The sequence below is a fragment of the Trichechus manatus genome, unplaced genomic scaffold (assembly GCF_000243295.1).
Source record: "Trichechus manatus latirostris isolate Lorelei unplaced genomic scaffold, TriManLat1.0 scaffold00069, whole genome shotgun sequence".
NCBI classification, from domain to species: domain Eukaryota; kingdom Metazoa; phylum Chordata; class Mammalia; order Sirenia; family Trichechidae; genus Trichechus; species Trichechus manatus.
The window spans coordinates 13477259-13493384 of record NW_004444005.1 but is presented as its reverse complement, the minus strand read 5'-3'; the positions used below and the strand labels follow the sequence as shown (position 1 = coordinate 13493384).

The following is a 16126-nucleotide window of genomic DNA, read 5'->3' as shown; positions in this document are numbered from 1 at the left end:
TGACTTAAGAAACTGTATTTTTATACAAAATTTTACATGAAGCCCATAAAAATACTCTAGGAAGACGGTAACACTACCATTCCACAGAAATAATACCTTTTACCCCTAAATGGATGACCTGTTCAAGTGCAAAGTGGCATCGTCTACTTGTAGTCCTGCCAAAAAAAACACAACATAAAATAACCTTAAGTTTAGAAATATTAAGACTAGCACGATAATGGGTATCTGATCATTAATCTCTAAGTCAGTAAACTAACATGGCCATTTATAAAATACGTACAAAGAAAGACCATATTAGAGGTCAGCTCTGACATGGTTCTCAAGGGCACTACTGGGAAATGTGAAGGACTGAAGGGTTACTCTCCTTTATGTGTGTACACAAAACACTGCGAAATCAGGAGTTTTATATTAGAACAGAAATATCCCAGTTATCAGAAAAGCAGGCATTCTTCTGTTTCTGGGAAAATTTCTGTTCAATGTATAAAGCAGGTAAGTGGAAAAAGTGAAATACATAGTCTATGAAGTTTAGAGAAAGAGTGATACTACTGTGTCAACAGAAATTTTTGTTTGTAAAGGTGTCCCTTGAAAGTCATCGAAAACTCCATCTTCACTGCAAGGAGATGGTCAAAGCTCCAAAGCACAAATGGAGAAGAATACCTGTTAAGAGAAGTCTGGCTGCAAACAAGCAAGCATACAAGAGCTGATACACACCTCCAAACTTGGGCCAGAGATAGACTGCTGGAAAATTCAGCTTGGCTTCTGAAGGACCACTGACCGCTTCTCAACTGGACCACAAGGGACACAGCAGAGGCTCCGTCCGAGGTCCTGCCAGGACCCAGTTCCTCATGGCTGAGTCCTGGGTCTGCGTGTGTACGCAAAGCCAGAGAACCGCTTGCACAAGGCATCTGTGAGCTCCACCAGCATCTCCAGGCCTGAGCCAGAGGAGACCTTCCCAAGGGGTTTCTAGGTGCTGAAGCTGTTGGCAGGCAGTCTGTACTTTCAACACAATCTTCAGCAAACTGTTGCCTGGGATACAATATGCCCCATTCAAAGGTGAATAACAACCAGTAAAGAACCATCCTAGGACTTAGCAAAACTGACTCGAAGGAAAGAGGAAAAAATGGATCAATCGATGAGTAAGAAGCTGATAAATTTGACTTAAAGTCTGGTTCTTTCCAGTCCAGAGATGTCGACAGCTACACTCAAACCCTCCAGAAACAGCAACCCAGTGCTATGTAAACTCTCCCACAGTAGAGAAAAAGGAGGAATGCTTTCAAAATCTTTTCAAAGTTGTTGTAACAAAGGAACCAACAATGTGACAAAGGTAATATGAAACAGTAAACGAGAAGTCACCATCAGCATGCAGATCACCATCTTGCTTCCTAATAGTGACAAAAACATGAATTAAATGCTAGCCAATAAATTCCAGAAGCACATTAAAGGAGGAATTCACCCAAATTGGAAAACGTATTTTTCATCCTGTGTATATGAGAAAGGTTCAATATAAAGTTATCCACTTCAAATACTTCATCACATGAATAGGTTGAAGGAAAAAAATTTCTAAATAAATGTGAAAAGGCAATTAATGAATATTCAACATTAGTATCTTAAAATATCATGATGGATATGAAAATGATAATTCCTTCACATGATTAATCCAAAAGATGGCAAGATACTGAAGGTAAAACACTAGCAGTGTTTCTAGTAAACTAAGAAATAAGACAAAGGGATAGAAAACCATGAGAAAAAAAAAAAGAAAAACTGTGGGGAACTAACATGACAGCAAAGAATTCCCAAGGAGGAAAAAGAACAGAAAGAAAAAAAGAACAATTTTCTGAATACAAACTGTTCTTCAATAAGAAATTCAATATTGAAAATCTGCCAGTTATTCCTATATTTGATCATCATTGGCAAAGACAGAAGAGTATTTATTGCTTCACTGTTTGTAACAGCAAAAAACTGAGAATCTAAATGTCTAACAACAGTGTATTCGTTAAATAAATTTTAAGACTTCCTTCAACAGGATAACTTTCATTCAGCCCTAATCACCTGACATCAGAAAAGAAAGGCCTCAAATCCATGATCTCAACTTCTACCATGAGTAACTAGAAAAAGAAGAGCAAATGGAACCCAAAGCAAGCAGAAAAATGCTAACAATAAAGATTAGAACAAAAATCAATAGAACAGAAAACAGAAAAACGCTTGTTGTTAGGTGCCCTTGAGTCGGTTCCAACTCACAGCAACCCTATGTACAACACTGCCTGGTCCTGTGCCATCCTCACAATCATTGCTATATTTGAGCCCATTGTTGCAGCCACTGTGTCAATCCATCTCATTGAGAGTCTTCCTCTTTTTCACTGACCTTCTACTTTACCACCAAGCTTGATGTCCTTCTCCAGGGACTGCTCCCTCCTGATAACATGTCCAAAATACATGAGACCATCCTCAATTCTAAGGAGCACTTTTGGCTGTACTTCTTCCAAGAGAGATTTGTTTGTTCTTCTGGCAGTCCGTGGTATGTTCAATTTTCTTCGCCAGTACCACAATTCAAAGGCATTAATTCTTCTGTGGTCTTTCTTATTCATTGTCCAGCTTTTACAGGCTGTCATGGCTTGAACTGTGTCCCCCAAAAACATGTGTCAACTTGGTTAGGTCATGATTCCCAGTACTGTGTGGTTGTCCTCCATTTTATGATTTTCCTAAGTGTTATAAATCATAGTATCTGCCTGTGATTAAAGAGGATTAGGGTAGGATGTAACACCCTTGTTCAGGTCACATCCCTGATCCAAGGTACAGGGAGTTTCCCTGCGGTGTGGCCTGAACCACCTTTTATCTTACAAGAGATAAAAGGAAAGGGAAGAAAACAGAGAATTGGGGACCTCATTCCACCAAGAAAGAACCACTGGGAGCATAGCGCGCCCTTTGGACCCGGGGTCCCTGTGCGGAGAAGCTCCTAGTCCATTGGAAGATTGATAAGAAGGACCTTCCTCCAGAGCCGACAGAGAGAGAAAGCCTTCCCCTGGAGCTGACACCCTGAATTTGGACTTCCAGCCTACTGGACTGTGAGAGAATAAACTTCTCTTTGTTAAAGCCATCCACTTGTGGTATTTCTGTTAGAGCAACACTAGATAATTAATATACAGGCATATGAGGTGACTAAAAATACCATGGCTTGGTCAGGTGCACGTTAGTGCTCCAATTGAAATCTTTGCTTTTGAACACCTTAAAGAGGTCTGTCTTTAGTCATCTAGTGCTACTCTAACAGAAATACCGCAAGTGGATGGCTTTAACAAAGAGAAATTTATTCTCTCACAGTCTAGTAGGCTACAAGTCCAAATTCAGGGTGTCAGCTCCAGAGGAAGGCTTTCTCTCTCTGTCAACTCTGGAGGAAAGTCCTTGTCATCAGTCTTCCCTTGGTCTGGAAGCATCTCGGCATAGGAACCTCAGGTCCAGAGGATGCACTCTGCTCCGGTGCTTCTTTCCTGGTGGTATGAGGTCCCCAACTCTCTGCTTGCTTCCCTTTCCATTTATCTCTTGTAAGATAAAAGGTGGTGCAGGCCACACCCTAGGGAAACTACCTTTACACTGGAGCAGGGATGTGATCTTAGTATGGGTGTTACAATCCCACCAGAGTCCTCTTTAACATAAAATTACAATCACAAAATGGAAGACAACCACACAATACTGGGAATCATGGCCCAGCCAAACTGATATACACATTTTTTGGGGGGACATAATTCAATCCATGACAAGGTCTTCTGCAGCAGATTTGCCCGTGCAATGTCATTTGATTTCCTGACTGCTGCTTCCATGGGCATTGACCATGGATCCAAGTACAATGAAATCCTTGACAACTTCAAGCTTTTCTCCGTGTATCATGATGTTGTTTATTGGTCCAGCTGTGTGGGTTTTTGTTTTCTTTTTGTTGAGGTGTAATCCATATTGAAGGATATATAGTCTTTGATCTTCAACAGTAAGTGCTTCAAGTCCTCTTCACTTTCAGCAGGCAAGGTTATGTCATCTGCATATCGTAAATTGTTAGTAAGTTTTCCTCCAATCCTGATGTTGCGTTCTTCTTCATATAGTCCAGCTTCTTGGATTATTTGCTCAGCATACAGACTGAATAAGTATGGTGAAAGGATACAACCCCAACACACACCTTTCCTGATTTTAAACCACACAGTATACCCTTGCTCTGTTCCAACAACTGCCTCTTCATCTATTTACAGGTTCTGCATGAGCACAATTAAGTGTTCTGGAATTCTCATTCTTTGCAATGTTTTCCATAATTCATTATGATCCACACAGTCAAATACCTTTGCATAGTTAGTAAAACATCTTTCTAGTATTCTCTGCTTTTAGCCAGGAGCCATCTGACATCAGCAACGATATACCTCATTTGACATCTTCTGAATCCAGCTTGAATTTCTGGCCATTCCCTGTACTGCAGCAACCATTTTAGAATTATCTTCAGTAAAAATTTTACTTGCACATGGTATTAATCATACTGTTGGATAATTTCCACATTCTGTTGGATCATCTTTCTTTGGAATGGGCGCAAATATGGATCTCTTCCAGTTCATTGGCCAGGTAGCTGCCTTCCAAATTTCTTGGCATAAACAAGTGAGTGCTTCCAGCATTGCATCTGTTTGCTGAAACATCTCAACTGGTATTCCATCAATTCCTAGAGCCTTGTTTTTCGCCAATGCCTTCAGTGTAGCTTGGACTTCTTCCTTCAATACTAGCAGCTCTTGATCTCACGATACTTCCTGAAATGGTTGAACACTAGCCAATTCTTTTTGGTACAGTGATTCTCTATTCCTTCCATCTTTTTTTAATGCTTCCTACGTTGTTCAATATTTTGCCCACAGAATCCTTCAATATTGCAACTCAACGCTTGAATTTTTTCTTCAGTTCTTTCAGCTTGAGAAACGCTGAGCATGTTCTTTCGTTTTGGTTTTCTAACTCTAGGTCTTTGCACATTTCATTGTAATATTTTACTTTATCTTCTCGAGCTGCCCCTTGAAATCTTCTGTTCAGCTTTTTTACTTCATCATTTCTTCCATTCGCTTCAGTTACTCTGCGTTTAAGTGCAAGTGTCAGAGTTTCCTCTGACATCCATTTTGGTCTTCTTTTGCTTTCCTGTCTTTTTAATGAACTTTTGCTATCTTCATGTATGATGTCCTTGATGAAATCAATAAAATAGGAAACAGAAAAACACTGTTGTTGTTGTTATTAGGTGCCGTTGAGTCGGCTCCAACTCATAGTGGCTCTACGCACCACAGAATGAAACACTGCCCAGTTCTTCACCATGCTCACAATTGTTGTTATGCTTGAGCTCACTGCTGCAGCCACTGTATCAATCCATCTTGTTGCGAGCGCCCTCCTCTTTTTTGCTGACTCAGTACTTTACCAAGCTTGACGTCCTTCTCCAGAGACTGATCCCTCCTGATAACATGTCCAGAGTACATGAGACGCAGTCTCGCCGTCCTTGCTTCTAAGGAGCATTATGGTTGTACTTCTTCCAAGACAGATTTGTTTTTTTTTTTGGCAGTCCATGGTATATTCAATATCTTCGCCAACACCATAATTCAAAGGTGTCAATTCTTCTTCGGTCTTCCTTATTCATTGTCCAGCTTTCACACGCATATGATGCAATGGAAAATACCATGGTTTGGGTCAGGCACACCTTAGTCTTCAAGCTGACATCTTTGCTTTTCAACACTTTAAAGGGGTCTTTTGCAGCAGATTTGACCAATGCAAATGCATCTTTTGGTTTCTTGACTGCTGTTTCCATGGGTGTTGATTGTGGATCCAAGTAAAATGAAATCCTTGATGTCTCAGTTATCCAGTGCTGCTATAACAGAAATACCACAAGTGGATGGCTTTAACAAGAAGTTTATTCTCTCACAGTCCAGTAGTCTAGAAGTCTGAATTCAGGGCACTGGCTCCAGGGGAAGGTTTTCTCTCTCTGTTGGCTCTGGAGGAAGGTCTTTGTCATTAGTCTTCCCTTGGTCTGGGAGCATCTCAGAGCAGGAACTTCAGGTCTAAAGGACGCACTCTGCTCCTGGCGCTGCCTTCTTGGTGGGTATGAGGTCCCCACCTTCTACTTGCTTCCCTTTCCTTTTATCTCTTGTAAGGTAAAAGGTGGTGCAGGTCACACCCCAGGGAAACCATTTACATTGGATCAGGGATGTGACTTTAGTAAGGGTGTTACAATCTCACCCTAATCCGCTTTAACATAAAATTACAATCACAAAATGGAGCACAACCACACAATATTGGGAATCATGGCCCAGTCAAATTGATACATTTTTGGGGGGACATTATTCAATTCATGACACTTGACAACTTCAATCTTTTCCCATTTATCATGATGTTGCTTATTGGTCCAGTTGTGAGGATTTTTGTCTTATGTTGAGATGTAATCCATACTGAAGGCTGTAGTCTTTGATTTTCATCAGTAAGTGCTTCAAGTCCTCTTCACTTTCAGCAAGCAAGGTTGAAAAACACTGGAGAATATCGATGAAGTCAAAAGTTGATTCTTTGAGAAATTCAATAAGCTTGACAAATCTGTAGCCAGACCGATGGTTGGGGGTTGGAGAAGACACCCATGAACAACATTAGGAATGAGTGAGATGACATCACTACAATTTCTACAGATATTAAAAGGATAACAAAAAAATATTACGAGCAACTTTATACAAATAAATTAGACAACTCAGATGAAAACAGATTTCTTAAAAGACACATACTACTCAAGTCTGATCATAAAGAAATCGATAATCTAAAAGGTCCCTTATCTATTAAATAAATTGAATTTATACTTAAAAACTTTTCCACATAGGCCCCGTGTGCTTCACTGGAGAAGTCTATCCAACATTTAAGGAAAAAATAACACCAAGTCTACGCAAACTCTCCCAGAAAATGGAGGAGGGAACACTTCCCAACTCATTCTGAGCCAGCAACACCCTTATATCAAAATCAGAAAAAAAAAATTTCAAGAAAACTACAGACCAACACCTCATGAACAACAATGCAAAAGTTAATAATTAATAACAATTTTAGCAAATCAAACCTAACAACATATAAAAGGAAATTACATCATGACCAAGTGGGGCTTATCCCAGGAATAAAAATTCATTTAACATTAGAAAATCAAAGTAACTGACTATACTAATAGATTCTAAAAGAAAAACCACTCGATTATCTCACTAGATACAGAAAAAGCATACGACAAAATCCTATAGCCATTCCTGATTGAAAACTCTCGGCAAAGTTGGAATTTCTTCAGTCTAATAGACAGCAACTACAAAAGACCTACAGCTAAATGATCAAATGAGGAAAGACTGAAAACTTTGCTCCTGAAATCAGAAACAAGGCAAAGGTGTCATTGTCACTACTTCTCATCAGCATTGTTCTAGAGTTCCTGCCAATGCAAGAAGGCAGGGTAAAAAATAAAATAAATGCATTCAGGTAAGAAAAGAAGTAGTAAAGCTGTCTTTATTTGAATACATGATCGTGGATGTAGAAAATGCTATATAATCTCTAAAAACACTGTTAGAACTATTAAGTGAGTTTAGCAAGCTCGCAGGATATGAGATTAATACACAAAAATCAACGCATCTGGAAACATTAGCCACAAAACAAATGGAAATTAAGTTAAAAAATTACCGCTTACAATGGTGTTGAAGGTTTTAATAGGCATAAATCTGACAACCCCCAAGCATCTGTCAGTTTGTCGTAGTGTGGGGGCCTACGTGTTGCTGTGATGCTGGAAGCTATGCCACCCGTATTCAAATACCAGCAGGGTCACCCATGGTGGTCAGGTTTCAGCTGAGCTTCCAGATTAAGACAGACTAGGAAGAAGGACCTGGTGGTCTACTTCTGGAAGACAGCTACCTGGCCAATCAACTGGAAGAGATCTATTTTATGCCTATTCCCAAGAATGGTGATCCAACTGAATGCGGAAATTGTCGAACAATATCATTAATATCACATGCAAGTAAAATTTTGCTGAAGATCATTCAAAAGCGGCTGCAGCAGTATATTCACAGGGAACTGCCAGAAATTCAAGCCGGATTTAGAAGAGGTCGTAGAACCAGGGATATCATTGCTGATGTCAGATGGATCCTGGCCGAAAGCAGATAATACCAGAAAGATGTTTACCTGTGTTTTATTGACTATGCAAAGGCATTCGACTGTGTGGATCATAACAAATTATGGATAATTGTGACGAATGGAAATTCTACAACAGTTAATTGTGCTCATGAGGAACCTGTACACAGAGGAAGAGGCAGTCATTCGGACAGAACAAGGGGATACTGCATGGTTTAAAGTCAGCAAAGGTGTGCATCAGGGTTGCATCCTTTCACCAGAGTTATTCAATCTGTATGTTGAGCAAATAATCCAAGAAGCTCGACTACATGAAGAAGAACCGGGCATCAGCTTTGGAGGAAGATTAATTAACAACCTGCATTATGCAGATGACACAACCTTGCTTGCTGAAAGTAAACAGGTCTTGAAGCACTTACTGAAGAAGAGCAAAGACCACAGCTTTCAGTATGGATTACAACTTAACATAAAGAAAAGAAAAATCCTCACAACTGGACCAATAAGCAACATTATGGTAAAAAAAGGAAAAACTGAAGTTGTCAAGGATTTCATTTTACTTGGATCCACAATCAATACCCATGCAAGCAGCAGTCAAGAAATCAAAAGATGCATTGCATTGGGCAAATATGCTGCAAAAGATCTCTTTAAAGTGTTGAAGAGCAAAGATGTCATCTTGAAGACTAAGGTGTGCCTGGCCCAAGCCATGGTGTTTTCAATCGCCACATATGCATGAGAAAGCTCAATGATGAATAAGGAAGACTGAAGAAGAACTGACGCCTCTGAATTGTGGTGCTGGTGAAGAATACTGAACTATCCCACGGACTGCCAAAAGAATGAACAAATCTGTCTTGGAAGAAGTACAAACAGAATGCTCCTCAGAAGCAAGGATGGTGAGACTGTGTCTCACATATTTTGGGCACGTTACCAGAAGGGATCAGTCCCTGGAGAAGGACATCATGCTGGTGTGATTTATCCTGATTACCGAGAGGAAATCAGATTGATATTACATAATGGTGGCAAAGAAGAGTATGTCTGGAATGCAGGAGATCTCTTAGGGCGTCTCTTAGTACTACCATGCCCCGTGATTAAAGTCAATGGAAAACTACAGCAACTCAATTTTGACATGACTACTAATGGCCTAGATCCTTCAGGAATGAAGGTTTGGGTCACCCCATCAGGCAAAGGTCCAAGACCAGCTGAGGTGCCTGCTGAGAGCAGAGGGAATACACCACAGGTGGTAGAAGAAAGTGGTTCAAAACACCAGTTATGGCAATGTGACCAGTTGCAGAAACGGGGACTATAATGTTATTTCTTCCTTGTATGTGTGCATAAAATATTTTTGTTTTTTTCCACTTGCAAAATATAAGACGTAAACAGGGCTAGTGTATTTTTGGTTGTATATGTGTTGTACCATGTTAGGTGGAAGTATGACTTTATAACTGTTCTTTATTCAGAGATTATGATGGTTTAAGGAGATGTGTAAAGGTGCCAAGTTGACCAGGGGTGGACTTTGATCGTTAAGGTTGTTTGTCAACTCAGCTGGGCCATGATGCGCAGTGATCTGGCAGTTATATAATTATGCAATCACCTTCATGATGAGATCTGATATAATATGATCACCTCTAGATGGGAACTGCTGTGAATAGCCAAACAGCTGAAAGGGAGTTTCCTTAGGGTGAGGCCTGCATCCAATATAGGTGGACTTTCTGGCAAGGCTCATGGGCTTTTGCTCACTCTGGATCCTCCAACTGGCTCCTGCTTGTCTGACCTCTGATTCTTGGGACTTGAGCTAGCACCTTACCTGCCATCTTGCCTGCCGACCTTGGGATTCAACGGTCTCTGCAGCCTGTGAGCCAGAGCCCTTGTCTGACCTGCCAATCTTGAGTTCTCCAGACCCTGCGGCTACAGGAGAAGCCTCCAGCCTGACTCACGGACTTGAGACTTTCCAGCCTCTGCAACCGCGTGAACCATTTTCTCGATATGAATCTCCCTCTCTATAGATTTACACCCTTTACTGGTTTTGCTTCCTCTAGAGAACCCAGCCTAAGACAGATGTTTTACATTACCTGATTTCAAGACTTCTCACAGAGGTATAGTAATCAAGTCTGTGGTATTCATGCTGAGACAGACATATCAATGGAACAGAATAGAAAGTTCAGAAATAGATCAACACATATATAGTCAACTGATTTTCTACAAAGGTAATTCATCGGAGAAAGGATGGTCTTTTGAACAAATGTTGTTGGGAAAACTGGATATCCATACAAAAAAAATAATTTCTATCCATACCTTGCATCATTTGTAAAAATTAACTCAAAATAGATCATTGCCCTGAACGAAAAACATAAAGCTGCAAAATTCCTAGAAGAATACATAGGAGAAAATATCCATGATCTTGAGTTGGGCGAGAATTTCCCATGTCAACAAAAACATGAGCTGTAAGAGAGAAAAACTGGTAAATGGACTTCATAAAAATTAAGAATTTCTGCTCTTTAAATGGCACTGCTTATCGACTTGATGGCAACAGGTTTTTGTTTTGTTAAAGACAATGAAGAGACAAACCACAGTCTGAGAGAAGACACTTGAAAGGTACTTGTATCCAGAATATATAAACAACTCTGCATGCTCAATAAGAAAACAAACAATAAAAAAAGTGTTCATAGCAGCTTGTTCGTAATTACAACAAGCAAACAAGAACAGGAGACAATGCACATGTGTATCAACAGGAAAACAGATGCAGGGCTGTATTGTCGCAGTATAATACAATGGTCAGAATAAACAAACAACAGTCATAGACAACGACAGAGAGGAGTCACAGAAACTAACGCTTAGTGAGAAATGCAGCTCCCAGAAACGACAAACTGCACAAGGCTGTTCAAAACCAGTTAGAATCAAAGAATAATTTTTCATGTCTGTGCATACATACACACACAAACTACTTAAAAAACCAAGAGAAAGATAAACACACAACTCTAGTCACTGATTGGGGTTCGTGGAGGAAGAGAGAGGAGCGCCTGAGTGATGGGCTCACAGTGCTCATTCCATTATCAACGGATGGATCGATGGGTCGTGTGAGCTGAAACAGGGGCTTGGTGGGCTCAGTCCAAAAAAGAATGAACATACAGATGTTTGCAACTTCATATCTTAACAAATGTTTGATAATAAAACTGTATGCGGCATGCAAAAATGGCATACGAAGCCAATTTACAATCTATGAAACATAAATATGCTCACCTAGCACTTCCGAGATGGCAAAGAATTTCCCAAAGAGGAGACTGGTGTTGATCAAGAAAAAGGAGAAATCTGTATGAAGATTCATTGAAAGCATTACCTGTTATATGTAAACTCCACATCCATAGGTTCAAAGTTATATGCTTGTTCAAATTCTGGATTAAGTTTCAGAGTTACCTCCTCTTCATGAATCTAAAAAAGACAAAAAGCATTTAATTTCCATACATTATACCTGAATTCTTGGAATAAGCTTTTATCTGTATCCAGCAACACACATGAAAAATTCATTCCACAGATTTGAGGTAAAATTTGGTATCTTAAATATCTGTAAAAATAACTGAAAAGGATTAAATCATGATGCCATTAAATTATGCAAACAGAAAGAATTGGCCAATGTTCCTGCCCGTCCTGATGGTGCTCACTGGTCTCCTGCCCACTGGGCCATGCTGTCAGCTAGGCTCAGGGCGACAGGACGCGCAAGGCAGACTTCTTAGCCCAGACAAGCTACACAAACACATCGTGAAAGGCAGAGGGTTACCTGCAAAGTCTCAACAAAAAGGTCACCATGAGACCTCCCTTGCTAGCAGTATAGGGAACTAGATGTTCTGGGAAGCCCTCCAGCTAAAATTAGATCCTCCTTAAAACAGCCCTATTCTTTCCTTGGATAAACAGGGAGGAAGAAAAATGGGAAGGAAAACCCCAGAGCTGGAAAAGGAGCTCAAACTGGATCAATGAGCACACAGGAAGGGCAAAGGGTTGGGAAGCAGAGATGGGGGCACTTTAGACCGAGAGGAGCCTGAGGCTCTGGACTCACAGACCAAGAGACTGGAGAACTTCACTGCAAGTTGGTGGTGTCCCTTGCTCTCAGCAAAGCTAACAGGAGACAAGCTCAACAGAGGCCCCTGGGATTTCCAGAGATAAACAAAGAGGAATCCATAACAAAGGTCACTAAATGCACAAGGAAGCAAATCACCCAGAATAAGGGTCAGCACAAACACAAGGACATCATATACAGAAACTAAATTTACAGATATTTATGAAACTATGTATGAAATTTAAAAAAATGGAATGAAGATAAGCAAGCACAAAACCAAATCAAACTCACTGTTGTCAAGTCGATTCTGACTCATAATGACCCTGCAGGACAGAGAACTGCCCACAGGGTTTCCAACGCTGTAATCTTTACAGAAACAGACTGCCACATCTTTCTCCCAGAGTGGGTGGTGGGTTCAAACCACCAACCTTTTGGTTAGCAGGCAAGTGCTTAAACACTGTGCCACCAGGGCTCCTCCAAGCAAGCACAAGACAGCATAAAAATGATAGGGCAGTATTAAAGAATCAAACGCAACATTTAGAAATGAAAGCTATGCCTATTGGAAAAAACAAAACAAAACTAAAAGGATGAATTCAATAAGTTATTGTTAAGTGCTGTCAAGTGGTTCCAACTTATAGCCACCCTATGTACAACAAAACAAAACACTGCCTGGTCCTGCATCCTCCTCACAATCCTTGCTATGCCTGAACCCACTGTTGCAGCCACTGTGTCAATCCATCTTGTTGAGAGTCTTCCTTTTTTTCACCGACCCTCTACTTTACCAAGCATGATGTCCTTCTCCAGGGACTGCTCCCTCCTGATAACATGTCCAAAGTATGTGAGGCGAAGTCTTGCCATTCTCCCTTCTAAGGAGCATTCTGGCTGTATTTCTTCCAAGACAGATTTGCGCATTCTTTTGGCAGTCCATGGTATATTCAGCATTCTTCGCCAACACCATAATTCAAAAGCATCTGTTCTTCTTCGGTCTTCCTTATTCATTGTCCAGCTTTTGCATGCGTATGAGGTGACTGAAAATACCATGGCTTGGATAAGGTGCACCTTAGTCCTCTAAGTGGTATCTTTGCTTTTCAACACTTTGAAGAAGTCTTTTGCAGTAGATTTGCCCAATGCAATACTTCGTTTGATTTCTCGTCTGCTGCTTCATGGGCATGATTGTGGATCCAAGTAAAATGAAATCTTTTGACAACTTCAATCTTTTCTCCATTTATTATGATGTTGCTTACTGGTCCAGTTGTGCAGATTTTTGTTTTCTTTTTGTTGAAGTGTAATCCATATTGAAGACTGTAGTCTTCGATCTTCATAAGTAAGCGCTTCAAGTCCGCTTTGTTAATGAGTCTTCCTTCGATTCTGATGCTGCATTCTTCTTCATATAGTCCATCTTCTCAGATTATTTGTTCAGCATTCAGATTGAATTAATATGATGAAAGGATGCAACCCTGACACACCTTTCTTGATTTTAAACCATGCAGTATCCCCACTGTGTTTGAACAACTGCCTCTTCATCTATGTACAGGTTCCACAAGAGCACAATTAAGTGCTCTGAAATTCTCATTCTTCACAATGTTATCTATAATTTGTTATGATCTACACAATCAAATACCTTTGCACAGTCAATAAAACACAGGTAAACATCTTTCTGGTATTCTCTTCTTTAAGCCAAGGTCCGTCTAACACCAGCAATGGTATCTCTCATTCCACATCCTCTTCTGAATCCAACTTGAATTTCTAGCAGTTCCCTGTTGATGTACTGCTGCAACCTTTTGAATTATCTTCAACAAAATTTTATTTGAGTGTGATATTAATGATATTGTTCAATTATTTCTGTATTCTGATGGACCCTTCTTTGGAATGGGCACAATTATGGATCTCTTCCAGTTCACTGGCCAGGTAGCTGTCTTCCAAATTTCATGGCATACACAAGTGAGCGCTTCCAGCACTGCCCCATTTGTTGAAACATCTCAGTTGGTATTCCATCAGTTCTTGGAGCCTTGTTTTTTGCCAATGCCTTCAGTGCAACTTGGACTTCTTCAATACCAGCGGTTCTTGATCATATGCTACCTTCTGAAATGGTTTAACATTAGCCAATTCTTTTTGGTACAGTGACTCTTATGTATTCCTTCCATCTTCTTTTGATGCTTCCTTCGTTGTTCAATATTTTGCCCACAGAATCCTTCAATATTGCAACTCAAGGCTTGAATTTTTTCCTCAGTTCTTTCAGGTTGAGAAATGCCGAGCATGTTCTTCTCTTTTGGTTTTCTAACTCCAGATCTTTGCACATGTCATTGTAATGCTTTACTTTCTTCTCCAGCCACTCTTAAAAATGTTCTGTTCAGCTCCTTTACTTCATCATTTCTTCCATTCACTGTACTCACTCATGTTCAACAGCAAGCTGCAGAGTTTCTTCTGACATCCACTTTGGTCTTTTCTTTCTTCATTGTCTTTTAAATGACTTTTTGCTTTCTTCATGTATGATGTCCTTGATGTCATCTCAAAACTCACTTGGTCTTTGGTCATTAGTGTTCAATGTATCAAATCTATTCTTGGGATGGTCTCTAAATTCAGATGGGATATACTCAAGGTCATACTTTGGCTCTCATAGACTTGTTTTAATTTTCTTCAGTTTCAACTTGAGCTTGCATAGGAGTAACTGATGGTCTGTTGCACAGTCAGCCCCTGTCCTTGTTCTGACTGAAGATATTGAGTTTCTCCATCGTCTCTTTCCACAGATGCAGTTGATTTCATTCCTGTGTCTTCCATCTGGTGAGGTCCACATGTGTAATTGTGTTTTACGTTGTTGAAAAAGGTATTTCCAATGAACAGGTCGTTGTCTCGCAAAATTCTATGATGTGATCTCTGGCGTTGTTTCTATCACCAAGGCCGTATTTTCCAACTACTGATCCTTCTTTGTTTCCAACTTTTGCATCCAATCACCAGTAACTATCAATGCATCTTGATTGCATGCTGGATCAATTTCAGACTGCAGAAGCTTGTAAAAATCTTCAATTTCTTCATCTGTGCCCTTAGTGGTTGGTACGTAAATTTGAACAGTATGTAACTGGTCTTCCTTGTAGGTGTATAGATATTATCCTTTCACCGACAGTGTTGTACTTCAGGATAGATCTTCAAATGTTCTTTTTGACAGTGAATGTGACGCCATTCCTTTTCAATTTGTCATTCCTGGCATACTGGACCAAATGACTGCCTGATTCAAAATGGCCAATACCAGTCCATTTCAGCTCACTAATGCGTAAGACATCTATCTTCAAGAATTCCACTTCATTTTTGACAACTTCAATTTTCCTAGAGTCATACTTTGTACATTCCATGTTCTGATTATTTATGGATGTTTGCAGTGTTTCTTCGCATTTTGAGTTGTGCCACATTAGCATATGAAGATGCTGAAAGTTATACTCCACTCATGTCATTAAGGCTGACTCTATTTTGAGGAGGCAGCTCTTCCCCAGTCATATTTCAAGCTCCTTCCAACCTGAGGGTTGTATCTTGCTGCACTATATCAGATAATTTTCCGCTGCTATTCGTGAGGTTTTCACTGGCCAATTTTTTTGGAGTAGATTGCCAGGTCCCTCTTCAGAGTGTCAGTCTGGAAGCTCCTCTAAAACCTGTCCAGCACGCAAGCCACCCCAGTACGACAAACTGACAGACATGTGGGGGATTTAAATAGGAGACTAAACATAAGTGAAGAATTCACGTATCTGAAGAGAGCTACAGTAAACTTAGGAGCCCTAGTGAAGTCCCAGTGGTGCAGTGGTTAAGAGCTTGGCTGCTAACCAAAAGGTCAGCAGTTCGAACCCACCAGCCTAGAATCTGACCGCTGCGTCTCATCTCCAATGCTACTGGTTGAGATGCTCAGAGTCTCCCCGCAACCTGCTGTGACCACCCTGCCTTCCGTCTGTCCCCAATACCGTCTGATCGTGTCACTCTCGG

General features: G+C 40.4%; 1 protein-coding gene across 1 annotated transcript in view; it reads right to left on the bottom strand.

The window, feature by feature from the left end:
* The window catches only part of MOV10L1 (Mov10 like RNA helicase 1), a 102949-nt gene that overhangs the window by 35387 nt on the left and 51436 nt on the right, over nt 1–16126 (bottom strand). The window contains exons 14-15 of the mRNA XM_023734521.1: nt 11447–11538; nt 97–155 (exon numbers count right to left, since the gene is read on the bottom strand). Of these exons, the coding sequence (XP_023590289.1) occupies nt 97–155; nt 11447–11538 (151 nt within the window). The remainder of the gene's footprint in view (nt 1–96; nt 156–11446; nt 11539–16126) is intronic.